The sequence below is a fragment of the Polypterus senegalus genome, chromosome 9 (genome assembly GCF_016835505.1).
Source record: "Polypterus senegalus isolate Bchr_013 chromosome 9, ASM1683550v1, whole genome shotgun sequence".
Taxonomy (NCBI): domain Eukaryota; kingdom Metazoa; phylum Chordata; class Cladistia; order Polypteriformes; family Polypteridae; genus Polypterus; species Polypterus senegalus.
Window position 1 is genome coordinate 117,538,536 of NC_053162.1, and position 20,587 is coordinate 117,559,122.

The window sequence follows — 20,587 nt, forward strand, 5'->3', positions numbered from 1 at the left end:
CAATTTTTCATGTCAGTTCGCACACTTCTTGATGGCCTGGGATTTTTCGGGTGATTTTCTATGTAATAAATTTAATAAGTTATATAAAAATTGCATAATTAGATCTGGACCGCCCTATAGTACTCCAGCAGCCATTAGCTCCATTATAAAATTTAGAAAGGAGCTAGTTATTTTTGTTTTAATTTAGAAAATATTTCTCACTTTTTAACACAATTTCAAGTGGTACATTAATGTATATCATGATTGTTAAGGAATAACATTGATTTGAAAAATACCAAACTTACCCTTTAATATAACATGTGTGTCCTTCTTTTTCTCAGATCTCTGTGTTTCCCTTATGTGAATCCAAAGGTTTGTAAGGGTTACCCTGCGGTGTCTCTTTTCAAAGATCTGTCTCTGTGCCAGTCATGCAACCCAAACTGAACTGAAGAAATCGCCTTACTTCAAAAAGGGAATCTCACAGGCAAAACAATTATGGAATGTCAGTTTTTCACACATTAGCTGGGTGCCAGAAAAAGCTACACATTTCATACGAAGATACAGAGAGCCCAGCAAAAAACCTACCACCTAAGGTCAGCTATGTAAGACTAAGCCACAAGCCAGTTGATAAGGAAAAACAGTTGCAGTCCCCTAAGACAGTTTTTTTCCCTAAACATTAATCAAACACAAGGCCTGTTCATACAGCAGTGGACATCTCAATGAAAGCCTAGTATTGCAAAAAGTAGCCTTATCTGCTCTCTCATGGCTAACATGATCACCAAAATGTGTGTTTCTGATAAACATTTAGTGTTTAATAGCTTTTAAACTAAACCTTTCTCAATAGAAAGTAAATGGCGCAACATTTGATCAGTAGAGCATTAGAGCAGGAGAGAATGTAAACAGTACACAAAAAGTCACACCACACCACCCAGAAAACACTTGCAAAAATCAAAAAAAAAAATTTTGGGTTCTCTGGACAACTAGAAAAATCAATAAACAAATAAATATTTAAGCATATGAGTAATTATCTTGTATACAGACCTTGAAATGCCTGAATGAATCACCCACAGAGCAGTTAGTTCTGTGGTCGCAGTTCAGTTATGCACAACGATCCCCTAGCAGGAACATTGTAAAAAAAAATTCTTTCTTCGAACTTTCCTCATACTGTTTTTTGCTGTGTTTGTTTTCTGTGGTTTTCAGTGATACCTTTTGCTTATTGCTGATATACATTTGAAAAAAGAATCCATTGGAATTTAACTCATTGTCACCCTCCTATAGAAACGGCAGACACGAAAAAACGATAACAGTTCATATTAGAAAAAAAAACCTTTACATTTTTGTGGCCCTCAATTGCAGCAAAAAGAAAAATTATGTTGCCAGTGAATTCAGAATTTCGCCATCGACGAAATTGCAACTTTCATGAAAGACCTAGCAAAAGAAGAAGAAAAATCTCAGGTTTCAAACCTATGCGAACTGCTGCATTTGAAGACGTCGAAAAAGCAGTTTTTATGTGGTTCAGTGATGCTCATTCAAGAAACATTGCTATTAATGCGGCGCACATTCAAGAAAATATAAGGTTTCTAAACTTTCTTGGGACCTCCCCCAACTGGACAACACAACGAAGAGCGTCACGAAGTGTGATCACCAATGTCTGTGGAAGTTTGTTTATCTGTTGCTGGGCCAACGTGGCTTGCCACCAAAGCAAACAGAAAAGATCTCAATGGGTGATACAAGGAACATTGTAAATGCAGGGAACAGTATTACCAGTACTTGGCCACTAACCTGGCCACAACCCTGCCTGATTGCTGTGCCTGAGTATAGTAGAGTGGTAGACCACACTGCAATAAATAACCGTGTTGTTCCTGTTTCAAGCTGAATAAAGCTGGTTTTGCTAAAGTATTGAGACTCATGTTTTGGGGTACAAGACAGGGACTTATAGCATGACCCGAACTTTTAGGATTTGCTTCTGTGGCGCTTCACTTCAGCGCTGTAAGCCTGTGGTTACCCTGCCCTGGCAACAGAATAACAATCTTCTACAGATGCGGCAATTGTGCTTCGGAACACATTTCAACGTGTCATTCCCGTTGAGTGGGGGGAATCCCAAAAGAGTTCAGAAACCTCAGAATATGAAGAAGAAGAAAAGAATGATTCCGCTTCTGACTGATAACTGTGCTGCCCACATGCTTCCACATTTAGATAATATTCGTGTTGAATTCCTACCACCCAATTGCATAGCAGTGCTTCAGCCTTTGGATTTGGGCATAATTGGCATCCTGAAAGTGCAAACGCCTGGATGCAAGTTAAAGAAAGCACTATAGTGACAAATACAGAATCTCATTACTACAAAATTTTCTTTACAACAAAATATTTTTTAAGTCCCTGGCAGTTCGTTGTAATGGAATTTTACCTGTATTAGTATTATTTTAATTATCACAAAGTTGATTCCATGTCAGATCAACCAATGGCCTAAGCACTTTGGACTGAAAAAATTCTGGATAAATTACCAGGTGCACCCATGTTTGTCAGGAGACACTCGGTAATTTTTTTGATGCAAGATCAATACTTTCCAAGATACAGCCAGTTTACCGAGGGGAGATGGGTGTCAATTTTATCAGGCCTCATTTTTTCATCAAATTTCAAAAAAGTCTATAGCTCAAAAACTAAACCACCAAGCAGGCTCATACATTGCACACTGGTACATTAATTGGTCTAGTGTGTAATGAAATTAAACCATTTGGTTCAGATGACCCTGCGAGGACAAAGCAGATCCTTGAAACTGACCAAAATTTATAGTTGAGTTTTTAGCTTATGTTTAGGTTGCAGAAAGTAACACACATTTGTAACCAACACAGACGTTTGAGTTTTTTTCCTTATTCAGATAACTATATAGGCTTTCTGAAAAAGCAATAAATAGAAAAGTAACAGTAACAGGGTGTTTGCCTTGGTAGAGTAATATATTACTCTACTTTCCCCTTTTGTATTATTAATATGTAGTTGGTCAGAATACCTCAAATCTCACAGACTTACCACTGTTTATAAGGTATTGTACCATATAACTTCTCCCCACCTTCCCTTCTACATTTATAACCTCAGGCAATTAGGTGTAGTAAAAGACAAGCAGGAGTTAAGTTACAATTTAAATAATGTATTATTGATAATATTCATAAATAATACCAATATGCAAAGTACATTTGAATATTGGCAACCACACAGCCTGATAAATGTTGATGTGTAGTTTCAGACAGCACACAGATTTGTTAGTTACTTAAAATGTCTCTAGTTAAGGCATCATTTGTGGTCAGCTTTCTTCAGAACAGCCCGCATGCTGGTCTCAATACGGCTACCGAGCTGTGCTCTTTGTTGTGTTGTCCTTTTCAGTTCATGGTGTGTGAGATGGTCTTTCATCAGTTTGGTAAGAGAGAGATTGCAGGGTAAAGCAAGTAAATTTACAGATTTTCTGTCCAACCCCTAAAGCCAATAGGGTGTCATGGTACTTAAAGGTTTCTGATACAAGCCAGTTGCACACTTCAGACCATTGGGGGGACAGAACACCTTCACATATGCCCTCCAAACCATGTGTTAAGATGAGGCTTGGCAGTTAGGCAGCCTGGCTTTCCTGAGGGGGTTGACTGAGAGACTTCAGCAGAGAAATATTCGCCAAACTTGTTTGTTCTCCTAACCCTGTTGTAAAATTACAAAGACTCATTCCTAAAAGGGGGAAGGAGTTCTTAACAATCAAACCACTGCTGTTATTATCAATAATGTAACACTAATATTACATTGCTTGTCTAAGTTACAAATAAAGACATACAAAATATTTATCAATCCGTATGCAAAATTTCACATCACAACACTGGGTTTGAACAGCAGACCGCATAAATCCAAAAAATAATTTTGGATTTCATTTTCAGAGCATTCTAGCAAATCGTATGCAAATCTTCCATATTTATTTTCTATGCTAAACATAGGCTGAATTTGCCATGTGTCAGTATTGGTAAATCATTGAGTTTTCAATCAGTAAGTTATTAAAAATAAACATTTTTACGTATTAAATGATGATGTCCTATCTCATGTTGCTGAAAAGAGATTGTGATTCTCCATGGCCAAAAGAGTACCTGTTATTCGAGAATACCATGGTCTCCTGCCACAGGGGCAATAACATCTAACAGTGCAAAGACAATTACACAGTTTGTAACTGATCACAACTTATCAGACCCCTGGAGATTTCTAAACCCAAACTCAAGAGCATATTCCTTCTACTTACCAGTTCATCATTGCCACTCAAGAATTATTATAATAATAATAATTTTTTGCATTTATATAGTGTGAACTGAGTACTTCTATGTAAATAACAATTTCTTGCCTATGATTAAATCTTGTAAGTACAATGCTATTGTTATTTCCGACCATGCCCCTTTGATCCTGGAGCTAAAATCATTATGCCCCACATACTCATGTCACAAATGGCGTCTTAACACACTTTTATTAGCAGATGAGAATCATATCCAAACAGATAATTTTTTTAGAGACAAATACATCCTTAGACGTTTCTGCAGGAATACCCTAAAGGCTTTCTTAAAAGGAAAGATTATCTTATATCTTTCCCACAGAAATAAATTGGAAACCAATAAGCTATCAGAGCTAATCAGTGAAATTATAGAATAGATGAGGAACATGCCAGGGGCCTCATGTATAACGCCGTGCGTAGAACTCGCACTATAACATGGCGTAAGCACAAAAGCCGAAATGTGCTTACGCACAGAAAAATTCAGATGCAGGAATCTGTGCGTACTCCAACTTCCACGTTCATCCGCTACATAAATCCCGATCAGTGTGAAAACTAATGCTCGTGCACGCGCTTTATGTAACGCCCCAACTCCTCCCCGAATTACGCCTCTTTGAATATGCAAATCAATATAAATCGCTCTTAAGCGCAGCCTTATGTGAAAAGACAATGGGAAAAGCACGGGGGAAAATATAAGAATTTTAGCGAATACCAAGTGGAGGCAAAGGAAAAACATACTATTTGTTCAAATAAACCGTGGTACAATCAACAAAAGGAAGTTGATCGAGTGACTTAGCGTGTTGGAGAAACTTGAAAGCTCACATTCACAAAATCGCACAGTGCTGGAAATAAAAAAGAAGTCACATATCAAAGTCGCAGTGAAAAGCCGAGTTGCAGCCCACTGTCTGAGTGTCATATGAAAGCTTATTAGGGTACAGAGAAAAAAGGCACACAGTGGGGAAAAAGCACGAAATGTCAACTTCAATCTCGAAATTTCCACTTTAATCACGTAGTTTATTTTGTCATTAAAGTAGAACATCATAAACTTCATCTTAAAATCGTTTAATTAACCAGTTTCTCAAATCACATCGTAATTAAATTAGCATGTTAAATGCTTTGTTTTGTATGTGATCTTCTATGTGCTCTATGTGTGTGAATCACTACTTGCTTCTTAAACCGGCTCTCTTCCTCCAACTGGACACAGAGTCCATTACATTCGTGATACTACAGCTCTCTGAATAACTAAAATACTGACATGTATACGTGATATAATTTTCATGATAATAGGAGTTAAAGCACGTTATTAAACATGTGTTTCACTTTGATGAAATAATTTATTGCAGCAGTACTCAGGGGCGGCTCTAGGCTTGTGGTGGCAGAGCCACTGTGGGCAGAGGAAGAATCGGTGGCTCCTTCGCCCGCCCATCAGTAAGGTAGCTTATGCACGGTGGATGGCCACATCCGTTGCAGACACTGCATAGCCGCCTCGTGCTCATGACACAACCATTTAACTTTTGCCGAAATTTGTCGCTGCGTTTTTAGCTGTGTTTTCATTTTCTCTTTCTGTTTTATATTCAATATATATTGTCGCAGCCGTCACTGCAGTCAGTGCTTTTCTTTCCCCAAGTAACCGATCGCCATACAATCAGCTCTGTAGGCCTAATAGAAGTTAAGCCATCTGTAAGCTTAGCGCCGATTCTTCAAAACGTTTAAGGAACATTGAAATATCTTCGTAGTACATGTTTAATTATTCTATCCTTAACGACACTCCCAGTGAAGAATATAGATTATTTAAATGAAGTCAAAGTTTTATCTGTATAATTTAATAAACATATTTTGCTGCATTTCACCGTAAAAATGATATTGTCATCATATGTAAATACGCGCTTTATAAAGTGGCTCAGGTTGTGCGATATTATAACTGTAGTGCAAGTTTACAGTGGGGTGATTGTATTTATAAGTACAAACAGTTCTACAAGGTGCAATTGATTGAGTGCATTTAAAGTTCTTGGGATGAAACTGTTTCTGAACCGCGAGGTTCATACAGGAAAGGCTTTAAAACGTTTTGCAGTGGCTGAGACAGCGTGTCCTTGAAGCTGTATACCGATAATTCTCTTTCCGATCAGCTGCTGCTGTGATTCACACTCAGATACAGTGATATAAATACTCCGAGTGGTGCAGTGAGAGAAATATGGAAAAAGATGATCCGCTGTGGCAATTCCTAACAGGAGGAGCTGAAAGAAGAAGAAGAAGAAGAAGGAGAAGTGAGAGTAACAACGCTAAAGCAGTTATGGTATTTGGAATAATATGGATATTCCCTGGACCATTATATTGGTACAAGTTAATTACAATCAAATGTGTTACACTAATAAACAATATGCGGTTAGTTTCAGTGTATTTATAAAGCCCCGCCAGGAAAATAAGGTGTAACCACACAGGAACAGTAGCACTGCTTTGACGCTGGGTGCCGCCAGCCTGCAAAACCGAGCGGAGAACTTGCGTACGACAAGCCATGAGGTACCGTGGAAAAGTGCGTGGCTTTACGCCAAGTGTAGGTTTTATACATCGCGATTTGAACGTGAAAAAGTTCTTACGCAACATTTCTGTGCGTACGCACCGTTTATACATGAGGCCCCAGGTGTCCAAGTGAGGCACTTTGTAGGAAAAGACAGGTTCTGCACTCAGAACTTAACTTTTTAACAACTAAAGAAATGAACAACTCGTTTTTAAATGAAGATATCATTATTATTAACATGGAGAGAAAACTAATAAGATCTTACCTCAACAAATCCACAAGCAGGAAGTTTACAATGCAATCCCATCAATCACCAACACAGATGGAGACAAAATCAATGAACATAAAAATATAATGCACACATTTAGAGACTACTATAAGTCTTTACATTCCACTGAGAAGACAAGGCACAATCTAATGTATTTCTGGATGCATTGCAGATACCACAAATAGATACTCTCAGTGCAGAGGAACTGGATAAACCTCTGGCACTATCAGAATTACTAGATGCTATAAACTTAGTTCAGAGTGGGAAAGCAGCAGGCCCTGATGGCTACCCTGTCGAATTTTACAAAAAAATGCTCAACTCAGATATCTCCCCTTTTATTAGCAATATTTACAGAAGCTAGAGACAATAAAATTCTACCTCAAACTTTTTGACAAGCATGAATTACCGTCTTTCCTAAACAAAATAAGGACTTATTACAATGTGCATCATACAGACCAATTTCACTTCTAAATCATGATGTTAAGATACTCTCCAAAGTCCTAGCTTGAAGGATTGAGAAAGTGCTTCCTTTGGTAAATCACAAGACCTAACTGGATTTATTAAAGGCTGACACTTAGCTTCCAATCTTCTATGCCTGCTTAATGTAATATATTAACCCACAAAGTCTAACACCCCGGAGATATTATTATTGTTGGATGCAGAAAAAGCATTTGATATGGTTGAATGGAACTACCTTTTCACTACATTGGAGAAATTTGGCTTTGGCCCAGACATTTTTGCATGGATCAAACTACTCTATACCAGTCCAGAAGCTTTATTTTGCATTAACAATATTATTTGAGACTACTTTAAACTAGAACATGGTACTAGACAAGGATGCCCCTTGTCACCACTGCTTTTTGCAATCACCATTGAGCCAATGGCATTTCATTGTTGAAATACTTATGAGATAAAGGGGATTATCAGAGAAGGACTTGAATAGAAAATTTCTCTTTATGCAGATGATATGGTACTGTATATATCAGATCCACAAAATACTGTGCCTGTGGTCACTGAATTAATTTGAATAAAAGTGTGCTCTTTCCAGTGAATTCTCAAGCACACAATATTAGATTGTAAACCTTCCCTTTAATCATCGCTGATCAGTTTAAATACCTAGGGGTAAACAACAGAAGTAAATATAAAGCTCATTATCAACAGAATTTTGCCATCTGTATAGAACAAATTAAGCAAGACTTGCATAGATGATCTACCCTTAATCTCACTTTAGCTGGAAGAATTAACATTGTTAAGATGAGTATCCTTCTTAAGCTTCTTTTTTTATTCCAAAACATTCCAATATACATCAATAAATATTTTTTTAAGAAATTAGATTAAATCATAACCTCGTTTATTTGGAATTCAAAACATCCACATATCCAAAGGGCGACCCTACAAAGACCTAAGGCGGAAGGTGGCATGGCTCTACCTAACTTTCACTTTTATTACACATATACAAGCTATAAAAACCTGGACATGGACACAAATACATTAACATACACAGGCTTGGTCCAAAATAGAAATTAAATCCTGCAGTACTTCATTATATTCCTTGCTTTATACCCTAATAAGTACAAGTTATCGCCACTATACTAACAACCCAATTGTGCTTCACTCACTAAGAATATGGAACCAATGTAGGAAGTATTTTAAGATAGAGAAGCTTTTATCTGTGGCACCTCTGCATGAGAACCACCTTTTTCCACCCTCTCAAATGTACGCAGTTTTTAATGTTTGGAAAACATTTAGGATTAAATCACTTATCTGTACATAGACAACGTCCTTGAAATCTATGAACAATTACACTCGAAATTTAACTTTCTAGCAACACATTTCTTTCACTACCTTCAAATTAGAAACAAAACCTGCCCAATTTTCTTCACGTCCCACCTGATCAGTCTTGAGGACTCAGCATCTCTGTAATATATAAAACCACTTTACAGTCCTTCCCTTTCAAAGATCCAAGAGTATAGTAGGAGAAGGATCTCTGACTCAACATCTCAGAAAAGAAGTGGAAGGTAGCAATGCACAGAATTCACTCGAGCTCCATATGCGCAAAGCATACAATTATTCAAGTTAAAATTATAAATCAAGCACATCTGTCTCATTTAAAATTGTCCAAAATGTTTCCAGGTGAAGATTCAACCTGAGAACATTGCAATCAAGTTCTAGCCTCACTGGGCCACATAATAATAATAATAATAATACATTTTATTTATACAAGGCGCCTTTCAGAGAACTCAAGGACACCGAAACAAACAAATAAATAAATACAAAACACAATTATAAACAACTTAAAACATCAGAAAATCTAAAAATTAAAACCAAACAAAACCACTATAATTAGGAGGAAGAAGAAAAAGCCATTTTAAACAAATGTGTTTTAAGTTTACATTTGAAAGATGAATATGATTTGATATTTCGGAGATCCGCAGGTAATGAGTTCCAGTGCTTGGGAGCAGAACGGCTGAAAGCTCTGCTCCCCATGGTGGTTAGACGGGAGGTTATGGATGGCCTTAAAAGTTAGTAGCAGAATCTTAAAATCAATACGAAACTTGATCGGGAGCCAATGAAGCTGCTGCAAGACCGGAGTAATATGGTGAAAAGATGGGATTCCAGTGATGATACGTGCTGCAGAATTCTGGACTAACTGAAGCTTGTGAAGAGATTTATTAGGGAGACCAAAGAGGAGTGAATTGCAGTAGTCCAGCCGAGAAGTGACAAGACTATGAACAAGAATGGCAGTAGTATGAGGAGTGAGGGAGGGACGAATGCGATTAATATTACATAAGTGGAAGTAAGCAGACCAGGTGATGTTATTAATGTGACATTGGAAAGATAGAGTACTGTCGAGGATGACACCCAGACTCTTGACCTGAGATGATGGGGAAACAGAGTTATCAATAATAAAAGAAAGATTATTGGTTTTGGATAATGATGATTTTGAACCAATGAGGAGAACCTCAGTTTTGTCACTGTTTAATTTAAGAAAATTTGAAGAGAACCAGGATTTAATTTCAGAAATGCAATCAATAAGTGAGGGTGGTGGAAAAGAGGAGGTGGGTTTACCAGCAAGGTAGAGCTGGGTGTCATCAGCATAACAGTGAAAATTAATGTTATATTTGCAAAAATATTGCCAAGGGAAGAAGGTAAATAATAAAGAAGAGGCCCCAGGACAGAGCCTTGGGGCACACCAGAAGTAACAGCGGTGGGTTGGGATGTGAAAGTTTTAAGCTGTATGAACTGAGTGCGGCCTGAAAGGTAAGATCTAAACCAATCAAGTGGAGTGTGAGTAATGCCAATCAAAGATAATCTATTAAGGAGAGTGGTATGACAAATAGTATCAAAGGCCGCACTCAGATCAAGAAGGATGAGAATAGTGATTAGACCAGAATCAGCAGCCATAAGGAGGTCATTAGTAATTTTAACAAGTGCTGTTTCTGTACTATGAAGGGGGCGAAAACCAGACTGGAACTTCTCATATAGATTATTGTGAGACAAGTGGGTGTGAAGTTGGATAGCTACTATTTTTCAAGAATTTTGGAGATAAAGGGCAAGTTAGAAATGGGGGAAAATTATTGAAATTAGTAGGATCACAACCAGGTTTTTAATATTGGGGTTATAGCAGCAGTTTTGAAAGATGAGGGAATAATACCAGTAGTAAGAGAAGAGTGAATGATGGCAGAAATAAGAGGGACTAGAGAGGGAGGCAGGCTTTAACCAAAACTGTAGGCAGGGGGTCCAGCTGACAAGTAGATGACTTGGATTTGCAGATGAGATCTGAGATTTCAGAGGAAGTGGGAAGCTGGAAAGAAGAGAAAGAGTGAATAGGTGAGTGTAGTTCAGAAGAAATACAGAAAGGATCTGGACCAAGGTGCTGATGTATCTTTTGGATTTTCTCATTGAAAAAGACATAAGAGAATTACAGAAGGCAGTTGAGTGAAGGTGAGATGGTAAAGAGTCTGGAGGTTGTGTAACATTATTAAGTAAAGAAAACAAAGACTTGGTGTTACCTGTATTACTAGTAATTAACTGAGTGTAATAATTAGATTTGGTTTGAGCTATACAATCCTTGTAGTAGAGTAGATGATTTTTATACATCTCTTTGTGGACAAAGAGTCTGGTTTTTTTAAACAACCTTTCAAGTTGCCTGCCTTTAGCTTTCAGAAGCGAAGTTCAGGCGTAAACCAGGGGCAGAAAAGGAAAAGAAACAGATCTGGTTTTAGCGGAGCCAGAGAATTAAGAATACCATTAAGACAAGTGTCATAATATGAGACCAGTTCTATGGGAGAGGATAAATTATAAAAGTCCATTTGAATCAATTCTAGAAGACAGCAAATTCAAGTTGATATTCTTAATGTTACGAAAGGCTATGAGACGTGGAAGCTTAGGAACAGAAAAGGTAAGTTTAGCGTTGAATGAGAGGAGAAAGTGGTCGGTTATAGTGAGTTCATCTGCTGTAAGATCAAAAGGAACAACACCAGAGCAGCAAATCAGGTCCAAGATATGTCCTTTACAATGGGTAGGAACATCAGTGTGCTGCTGGTATCCAAAACTCTCCAGGCAAGATAAAAAGTCTCTAGTGAGAGGGATATTGATATTGTCCAGATGTATATTAAAATCCCCCAGCAGAATTATATTTGGAGTAATTACAGATAGATTGGTAAGGAAGGTAGCAAGATCGTTCAAAAAATTGTTGTTAGACTTAGGAGGACGGTAGACAGTTGCAATGATGGTTGGAACTGGCCCAGACAGTTGACACACAGTCGATTCAAAAGAGCTAACAGCAGGAGCAGGCAACGGCAGGACTTCCACTTCTCGCGATAAATTATCACGACACCTCCTCCACGGCCAAATGCACGGGGTTGACAAGTGTAAACAAACCCCGGGGGGGTGCATTCATTAAGTTGTGAAAAGTCTTGAGGTTGCTGCCAAGTCTCAGTTAAACAGAGAAAGTCAAACTTACGGTCAATGAGGAGATCCTGAATGAGATGTCCCTTGCTCGTAAGTGAGCGGATGTTCAATAGACCAAAGCTGACAATGTTGCTGTCGCATTTGACAGTGGTGTTAGTCGACCGAGCTAAGCTGGCCAACACACTATGGTCAGCGTTCCTATCTGTGTTATGTGGAGGGTGCCGAAAATCAGACCAAAAAGAGTTAATTCCTTTCGAGGCGTCCGTTCAGAATCTCCGGCGGGACCCACGATGGATGTATCTCCGACGAGGGAGAAGTATGACGTCCGGGTCGAAATATAGCACCGACAGCAAAGGCACAGACTGGAGAAGACGCAGTCGAAGCAGCTCAGCAGCTGGGTACTGGAGGAGGCCAGTCGCAGGTTGAATAACGTGCGACAGAAGACTCCAAACAAACAACCAAGCAAAAATCCTACCAGTCCACATTGTAGGCGAGGAGGCCGCAAGCAGCTCAGACATGCAGAGAATAAACCGGTAAGTTTCAAACGAAACGGAGGTTAGGCTGAAGCTAAATGCAGACACAGCTTATAGTATATAGCATATAGCATATATAGCCACGCAGAGATGTCAGCAATATGGCAAAATGTTTTGGGCGTTCACCAAATTAACATCATTCTGGACCAAAATCTTTAAATGCCTTTCAGACAGCCTTGGTGTCACAATACCTCCTAATCCATTAACAGCTGTGTTTGTTGTACTTCCAGATGGGCTTAAAGTGGAGAAGGAAAAACAAACTGTAATTGCCTTTACTACACTATTGGCACATAGACTTATCTTGCTCAACTGGAAGAATCCTAACTCTCCTATTTTAAGTAAGTGGGTAACTAATGTTATATATTATCTGAAATTGGAAAAAATGAAATTCTCACTTAGAGGATCTATACAAACCTTTCCCAAAACCTGGTACTCAATCTAATCAATAACATTTTATAATAAGCATTTTAATTGAGGAAGCAGATTCTCTCCCCTCTTTATTTACTCTATTTTTTTTATTCATTTATTGATTTATCTATTTAATTATTTTTACTAGTTTAAAGTTTTACTCTGCTGGCCTAGCTCTCTTTCTCGTGGGTGGGGTTGGTTGACTTGTTTCAAACCTAGTTTTGTATTTGTTTTATTTAACCTTAATAAAATCAATAAAATACAAAAAAGAGAGAATACCACTGCTACATCCCTACAGAAGATGGCAAACTCAAAGCCAGCTGGGTGTCTGGTGAAAACAACCAATTGACTGTCCAAATATTCACCACTGAAGCAGCATGAGATCCTACTCTCTCACAATCACACTCCTGATGGGTAGATGCGTCCCCCCCATTAGACCAGTGTCCTATTGGAGGCTATGTTGGGGTGCATGTATGATGATGGTGTGATTCATGACAAGAGTGAAGCGGAATCAGACATCCTGATATGTTACATGTATCCTAACTGTCCTGCACAGTCTTTCCATTGGCCACCAAGAGACAATATTTGTTGGGACCATTACAGTGTACAATTGCATTTCTTAGTGCACCTGCAACAGTCATTGGGAGGCAGTACCCTATTGCCCTACACTCTGCACTTTGACTGAAACAGAAATTAAATGGGTCACATTCCAGCTGCTACAATACCATGATGTTAACATATCTCTCTCTCTCTCTCTATTATATTTATACTAGACATTAAGCCCGTTAAAATAACAGGTGCTAGAACAGTAGTGCATAAACATTTGTATGAACAGTCTATATTGAATGGCAAGGGACCTTGTATGTGGCTGTAATATGTGTCACTGTATTGTGTGCCTTTAATTTTCTCTCTCAGTAATACTGGTTTGTATTTCCGTAAAATGCCTGTAATTTTGTCTCACAGTAATGCAGTGGAACCTCTGTTCACGACCATAATTCGTTCCAAAACTCTGGTTGTAACCCGATTTGGTCGTGAACCGAAGTAATTTCCCCCATAGGATTGTATGTAAATACAATTAATCCGTTCCAGACTGTATGAACTGTATGTAAATATATATTTTTTAAGTTTTTAAGCACAAATATAGTTAACTATACCATAGAAAGCACAGCGTAATAGTAAACTAAATGTAAAAACATTGAATAACACTAAGAAAACCTTGAACAACAGAGAAAACTAACACTGCAAGAATTTGCACTATAGCCTTATGACCCGCTCGCTAAAAACTCTTTTTTTAATGAGTTTTAAGCACAGGGGAAAAAAATGAACATTTGAAAAATCTGTAATTTAATAAACAACCAAGAAAAGTAACATTGCAACAATGCACACGCGCGTGCCTGTGTGTGTCTCTCTCTCTTGCGCGCCTTTGTGTGTGTCTCTCGCGTGTGTGTCTCGTAAGCACACACCTCTTTGTCTGTGTGTGCGTCTGTCTGTCTGTCTCTCGCCTGTGTGTGTGTCTGTCTGTCTGTCGCACGTGCCTGTGTGTGTGTGTGTGACTCGCGCGCCTGTGCGCGTGTGTGTGTGACTTGCGTGCCTGTGCCTATGTGTGTGACTCGCGCGCCTGTGCCTGTGCGTGTGTGTGTGACTCGCGCGCACCTCTGTGTGTGTGTGTGTGCGTGCGTGACTCGCGCGCGCCTCTGTGCGTGCGTGTGTGCGTGCGTGCGTGACTCGTGTGTGTGTGTGTGTGTGTGTGTGTGTGTGTGCGTGACTCAAGTGCGCCTGTGTGTGTGTGTGTGCGTGACTTGTGCACATCTGTGTGTGTGTGTATCTGTCTCTCTCTCTCTCTCTGCACAGGGAATGCACAGGAAGAGACTGAACATGTGCTGTGTGGCCCCGTGCATGCGCACTTCACCAGAAGACACAAACATACGGACACTGGATGCACACAAGGGTTTTATTAAAGAGGATATATATATAAAATCCAACATCTGTCTGTCTGTCTGCATGTCTGTCCGCTTTTCATAAGAGAACTACTTAACGGATTTAGATCGGATTTTTTCAACAATTTGGTTGAACATTCTAGTTGATTTTGCGACTTCTATCATTGGGCTTAGTATCATAGTTCGCTTACAGGAGCGATTTATTCTCGCTAATTCAAGACAGAGGCTACGGGCCGGGGGGAGGGGAGTGTGAGGTCAGAAGTGGGGAGCCGGGCAGCGTCCTCCTCAATCACGTGCCAGTGTCAGAATGTACCTTGCCTCCAGCTAAGCTAGCAAACAAGCGAACTACTAAATTGATTTAGATCGGATTTTTTCTATAATTTGATTGAACATTCCGGTTGATTTTGTGAATTCACTCATCGCGCTAAGTATCATAGTTCAATTGCAGGAGCGATATTTGCACTAATCTGAGACAGAGGCTGCAGGCCTATAGGGGAGGGGGAAACGTGATGTCAGAAGTGAAGGGCCCTCCTCACTCATGCACCAGCCTCCGTTTGAACTGGTCTACCTCTGGCCACACTTTGGACTGTACTTTGCTTCCGCTTAGCTAGAGATACATGTTTGTTCATTGATTTTTAAAGCCGCGGGGGACAGCTAGTTTCATTATAACTAGAGTTGTATTTAATGATATATCAAGCAGCTGCTGTTCATGTGTTGGGCTTTTGGTGATTTATTTCTATCCATTAATCCTATACACAATTTAATGATGAAGAATTTGATGATTATCACTACTAAAAAATGGTGAATTTAACCTATATTTAGAATGGAAAATAAAAATTAAAGATTCATATTAGAAAAGTAAGACTTTTTTTTTGAGAAAGAAGGGACCATGTAGGATTTTTTAAATGTCTGGACATTCCCACAGTGTATTAAGCTGGTCAAATCATGATGCGGTTTCTTGTGTGTTTCTAACTATGAAAAGCCCTGCGTAGGTATCAAAACATGGAAAAAATCAACAGGTGGTATCTTTTAGAAGTATGCTTTCTGAAAGCCTAAAACACGGCGCAAAACAGATGCAAAATATTTTTTTCCATATTTGGAGGTCTGCTGTTACCAACTGGTGACATATGGACCAAACAGTTTGATTTTGTTGCATCCTATACCTATGAAGGTACAGGTATGTAAAATCTGAGCTTGCTAAGTGGTTTAGTTCTTAAGATATGGTCTTGTAAAACTAATGAAAGAATAAAGCCATGTCATATTCGACACCGGGTGGTGCAGTGGTAGCGCTGCTGCCTCGCAGTTAGGAGACCTGGGTTTGCTTCCCGGGTCCTCCCTGTGTGGAGTTTGCATGTTTTCCCCATGTCTGTGTGGGTTTCCTCCGGGCGCTCCGGTTTACTCCCACAGTCCAAAGACATGCTGGTTAGGTGGACTGGCGATTCTAAATTGGCTCTAGTGTGTGCTTGGTGTGTGTCCTGTGGTGGGTTGGCACCCTGCCCAGGATTGGTTCCTGCCTTGTTGGCTGGGATTGGCTCCAGCAGACCCCTGTGACCCTGTGTTTGGATTCAGTGGGTTGGAAAATGGATGGATGGATATTTGACACCCCTCAGAAAAGTGGCTGTATCTTGGAAAATATTGACCGTACATCAAAATAATTTTGTAGGCTGTTTCCTAGCGCCCTGCCCGGGGTTTGTTTCCTGCCTTGTGCCCTGTGTTGGCTGGGATTGGCTCCAGCAGATCCCCATGACCCTGTAGTTGGGATAGCGGGTTGGATAATGGATGGATATGCTGGATGACTTTGGTACACCTAGTATTTTTTAGAGAACAAACTGCATGGGATTTCTGGAAAATCAGTGGATTTGACATGGAATGACCTAGAACCCTTTCCCCCAATGACATACCAAAAATCAATAGATGTAAAAAATAATGAGAAATGTATATAAAAATAGTGCAAATATTTAAAAGTATACTGTGTGTAGTCCAATACACAAAACAATCATTATATATTGTATAACAAAACAAAGCAGAGACATAACACATTGAATGTTTTTTATCATGCTTTCTTATAATAAACATTATAATTCTGGCAGAACATATGATTGAGAAAATATACAGAATAAGGCCTATTCATAACTAGGGTCAATCTTTCCTTGTTGAGATGCCACTATAGATGTTATTCTGTGTCTCCTCAGATTCCTGCAGAATGCCCAGGGTCTTTCTGGAGTTACAAGACCATCAGACTAGAAGTATTTTAGTGGTCTCTGCAGTCCTTAATTCACTAAGCCCTGTGTTCCCTTAATGGGGGCCAGGACTCCAAGGCAGCTTTTAGCAGCATGTCCCATAGATGAGTAACACAATTCCATCAATCACATACAAAGACCATGTGCTCCTTCCTAGAGGCATGTAGACTTCCTCCAATCCTGCATGGACTTGCTCTCTCTCTCAACATAAGGTTGGGTATCTTTATAAGTAAGCTGTACTCCATACTTCCTGGTGTCAAGGTCTCTCTTCCTCTCAGAGAGATTCCTGTTGTAGGTCTCCCTTACCCTATATTATCCTGATGGCATCCATGCTATGGGTAAATCATTTGCTACCTGGGCATACACTTAAAGTAGGCTTACACAAGACAAGATAATCAGAAAGATAAAACTATACTATAGTTGATTCAAACTACAGCAACAAGGATTATAACTAGAATCAAAAAGTATGACTGCATAATTGAAGTTTTTAATGCACAGTATATCACATCAGTAGTTTCCAGTTTAGAATTTGTTTCAAAATCTTCCTTAACACATATAGAGTAAGTTACCTTAATTTATCTTTCAGAACTTATTAGTGCCAGGCATGCATTGCAATTTCAGAATACAGGCCTCTTTCAAATTCCAGGGAAAATTACATCTTACCTGAAGGAGGGGCCTGAGTTGCCTTGAAAGCTTGCATATTGTAATCTTTTTAGTTAGCCAATAAAAGTTGTCAATTTGCTTGACTTCTCACTATATTCCAGTGATAAATAAAACTAAACATTGAGCACCCAGGCTCTGGAAAAATCTGCCTAACAATTTTTGAGAGACCTCATCCAGTTAAGTAGTTTACTGGTATACTGCAGCAGAAAATATATTTACCCTGGACCACAGTGCAACACAAAATAATGGCTACATTTACATGAGTGAAATTCATGGCACAAAAGACAATTGCAGTCCAAGGGTTTAAACTTATAACTGCATAAGTTGGAAACAGAAAGAAAAAGTGCATTAACATATGAGGAGACAATCATGCCATAAATCATATAAGGTGTACAGATGCAAACCAATATACAGTAGTTCATATGAATAAAATCAGTATTGTATGCTCACAAACTGATAGTAAATACTCATAAACCAATAGTTTTCACATGTAAACCAAAAGATCATGCACAAAAATAATTGATTTATTGCCTGTTTGGCCCGTCATATATATTAACACTTAGTAAGTGGAGATGCTTCTGAGGAATACATATTGCTGTCTTATATTGTTATTCAGGGTGGCATGGTTGCGCAGTGGTAGCGCTGCTGCCTCGCAGTTAGGAGACCTGGGTTCGCTTCCCGGGTCCTCCCTGCATTGAGTTTGCATGTTCTCCCCGTGTCTGCGTGGGTTTCCTCTGGGTGCTCCGGTTTCCTCCCACAGTCCAAAGACATGCAGGTTAGGTGGATTGGTGATTCTAAATTGGCCTTGGTGTGTGGGTGTGTTTGTGTGTGTCCTGTGGTGGGTTGGCACCCTGCCCAGGATTGGTTCCTGCCTTGTGCCCTGTGTTGGCTGGGATTGGCTCCAGCAGATCCCTGTGTTCAGATTCAGCGGGTTGGAAAATGGATGGATGGATACTGTATTGTTATTCAATTGTAATTATTGTTTTATATTTCCCGGGACTAAAGACTTTCCATTTTCTTTTTCTTCTGTGGTGTTATGTTGCTTTGCCTTCAGGTGGAAGTGTGATCACATATCATCTGTTTTCTATTCAGATGCAATTGTTCTAATTTGCCTGAAATTATTCTTTTAGAATGTGGGTGACCACAGGCAGAATTTTAATTTAAAACCACCACATGTATGCTATTTATGAACAAATAGCAATAGTATCAACATTATTTAGCTTTATTCTTCTCCAGTTAAGTATACATCCATCCATCCATTGTCCAAACCGCTGAATCCAAACACAGGGTCACGGGGTCTGCTGGAGCCAATCCCAGCCAACACAGGGCGCAAGGCAGGAAACACACCCCGGGCAGGGCGCCAGCCCACCGCAGTTCAGTTAAGTATGCCAACACCAATTTACTTTTCAAGTACTGGGAATTGTTTCTTAGGTTTTTGTTTATTGGAAAAAAAAATTTCCTATAAGTGCTGCATCTATATATCTTTACATATTTTTTCTTGCAACTTTACTGGAGATGGTACTGTATATTCATCCTCAACAGTGGCCACGTCAAGTTTTTTTTCACAGCTTTCGAAAATATTTGAACATTTCCATGACGATTATACCAACCATAATGGACTAGACAGCATCACCATAGTTAAAAGGGTATTGAAATAAGTTTAATTTAGAAGCTAAGGCATTACATAATAATCAACATGTTGAACCTCACCTGAGAGAGGTACTGGTGCTCCCAATTCACACTCTCATTCTCCCCGGCAGGCTGCTTCTCGGGGACTTCAGTTACTGCGAGCGGATCTACGTCTCCTGGCATATTAATTACTGAGCTGTACAGATTTTTTTTTTTATCACAATCGATTATTTTTTAACAGTAGCACCAAGATATAAAAGAAAACACGTTTCTCTTAGCGTTGTTCCGCTTGCATACGTTTCCACAGCAACAGTGCGCTTGACCGGACAGCGAATGCTCGCGCGATTTCCTGAAAAACAGAAATCGGCTTCTTCTCATTCTTAATTTGTATTTAGAGGGTTCAGATAATTTATCGATAAATGCATTCATTTACAGACCAGCCACTGGCATTTCTACGAGTTTATACAAGAGTCAAACGTTCGATTCTTGCGTCAGCCCTTTGGATAAGAAGGAGTGGTCATGTTTTCTTTCTGATCCAGCTATTTTCTATTGCCGAAACGTATTTTAACTATCGCCGCACAAAAATGACATTTTAAAGCTGTATGAAAGCTGTCCCTTTTCTTAGTTACATGTTCAACATCAAAATTGTTTTTAGCTTATTAAAAATAAAGACCGTAAATTCAGAAATGGATCACTGCGTTTTATGTATTAGTAGGGAATACCAATCTAACAGTAATCTTATTCACTTGATCCAGTTTTTGCCAACAGAAGGAAGCTGCAGTCTGCAATACCTCTGACGTTAGACACGGAACACCCAGTATCAGTCACGAAACGCTCTTGACATCGCACTCCACATAGACATAGAATTACTAGACGCCGCATGACCAGCAGCATCGTACGTCAACGTCGCCGCCATGTTGCGAGTGGCACTGCTGTGGAGCGAAGTAATGGATAAAGATGCCTCACGCATGTGCTGCTTGGGATTGTACACACTGCTGTACGCTCCAAACCAGATCCTGGGGGATTACATTTCATAGGTAAGGCTGAACAATTGTTTTGATTATATTTGGCCATTAGAAAATCCCGTTTTATAATCTTAACTTTAGCTACACCAGGCTAAGATAGCAAAGCTATGCCTTTATGTGCTCAAGTTAGCCTCCAGACAACGTTTTGGCTAAACGTATTTAGTCACTATGTCGATTGTTGTTAGCTGTTA

At 39.3% G+C, this 20,587-nt stretch overlaps 1 protein-coding gene across 1 annotated transcript in view; it reads right to left on the reverse strand.

Moving 5' to 3' along the window:
• The window catches only part of LOC120534977 (WD repeat-containing protein 88-like), a 107,187-nt gene extending 86,934 nt beyond the window's left edge, over window positions 1-20,253 (reverse strand). The window contains exon 1 of the mRNA XM_039762474.1: window positions 19,453-20,253. Coding sequence (XP_039618408.1) covers window positions 19,453-19,554 — 102 coding nt within the window. The 5' untranslated portion in view covers window positions 19,555-20,253. The remainder of the gene's footprint in view (window positions 1-19,452) is intronic.
• Window positions 20,254-20,587: the final 334 nt, after the last annotated feature.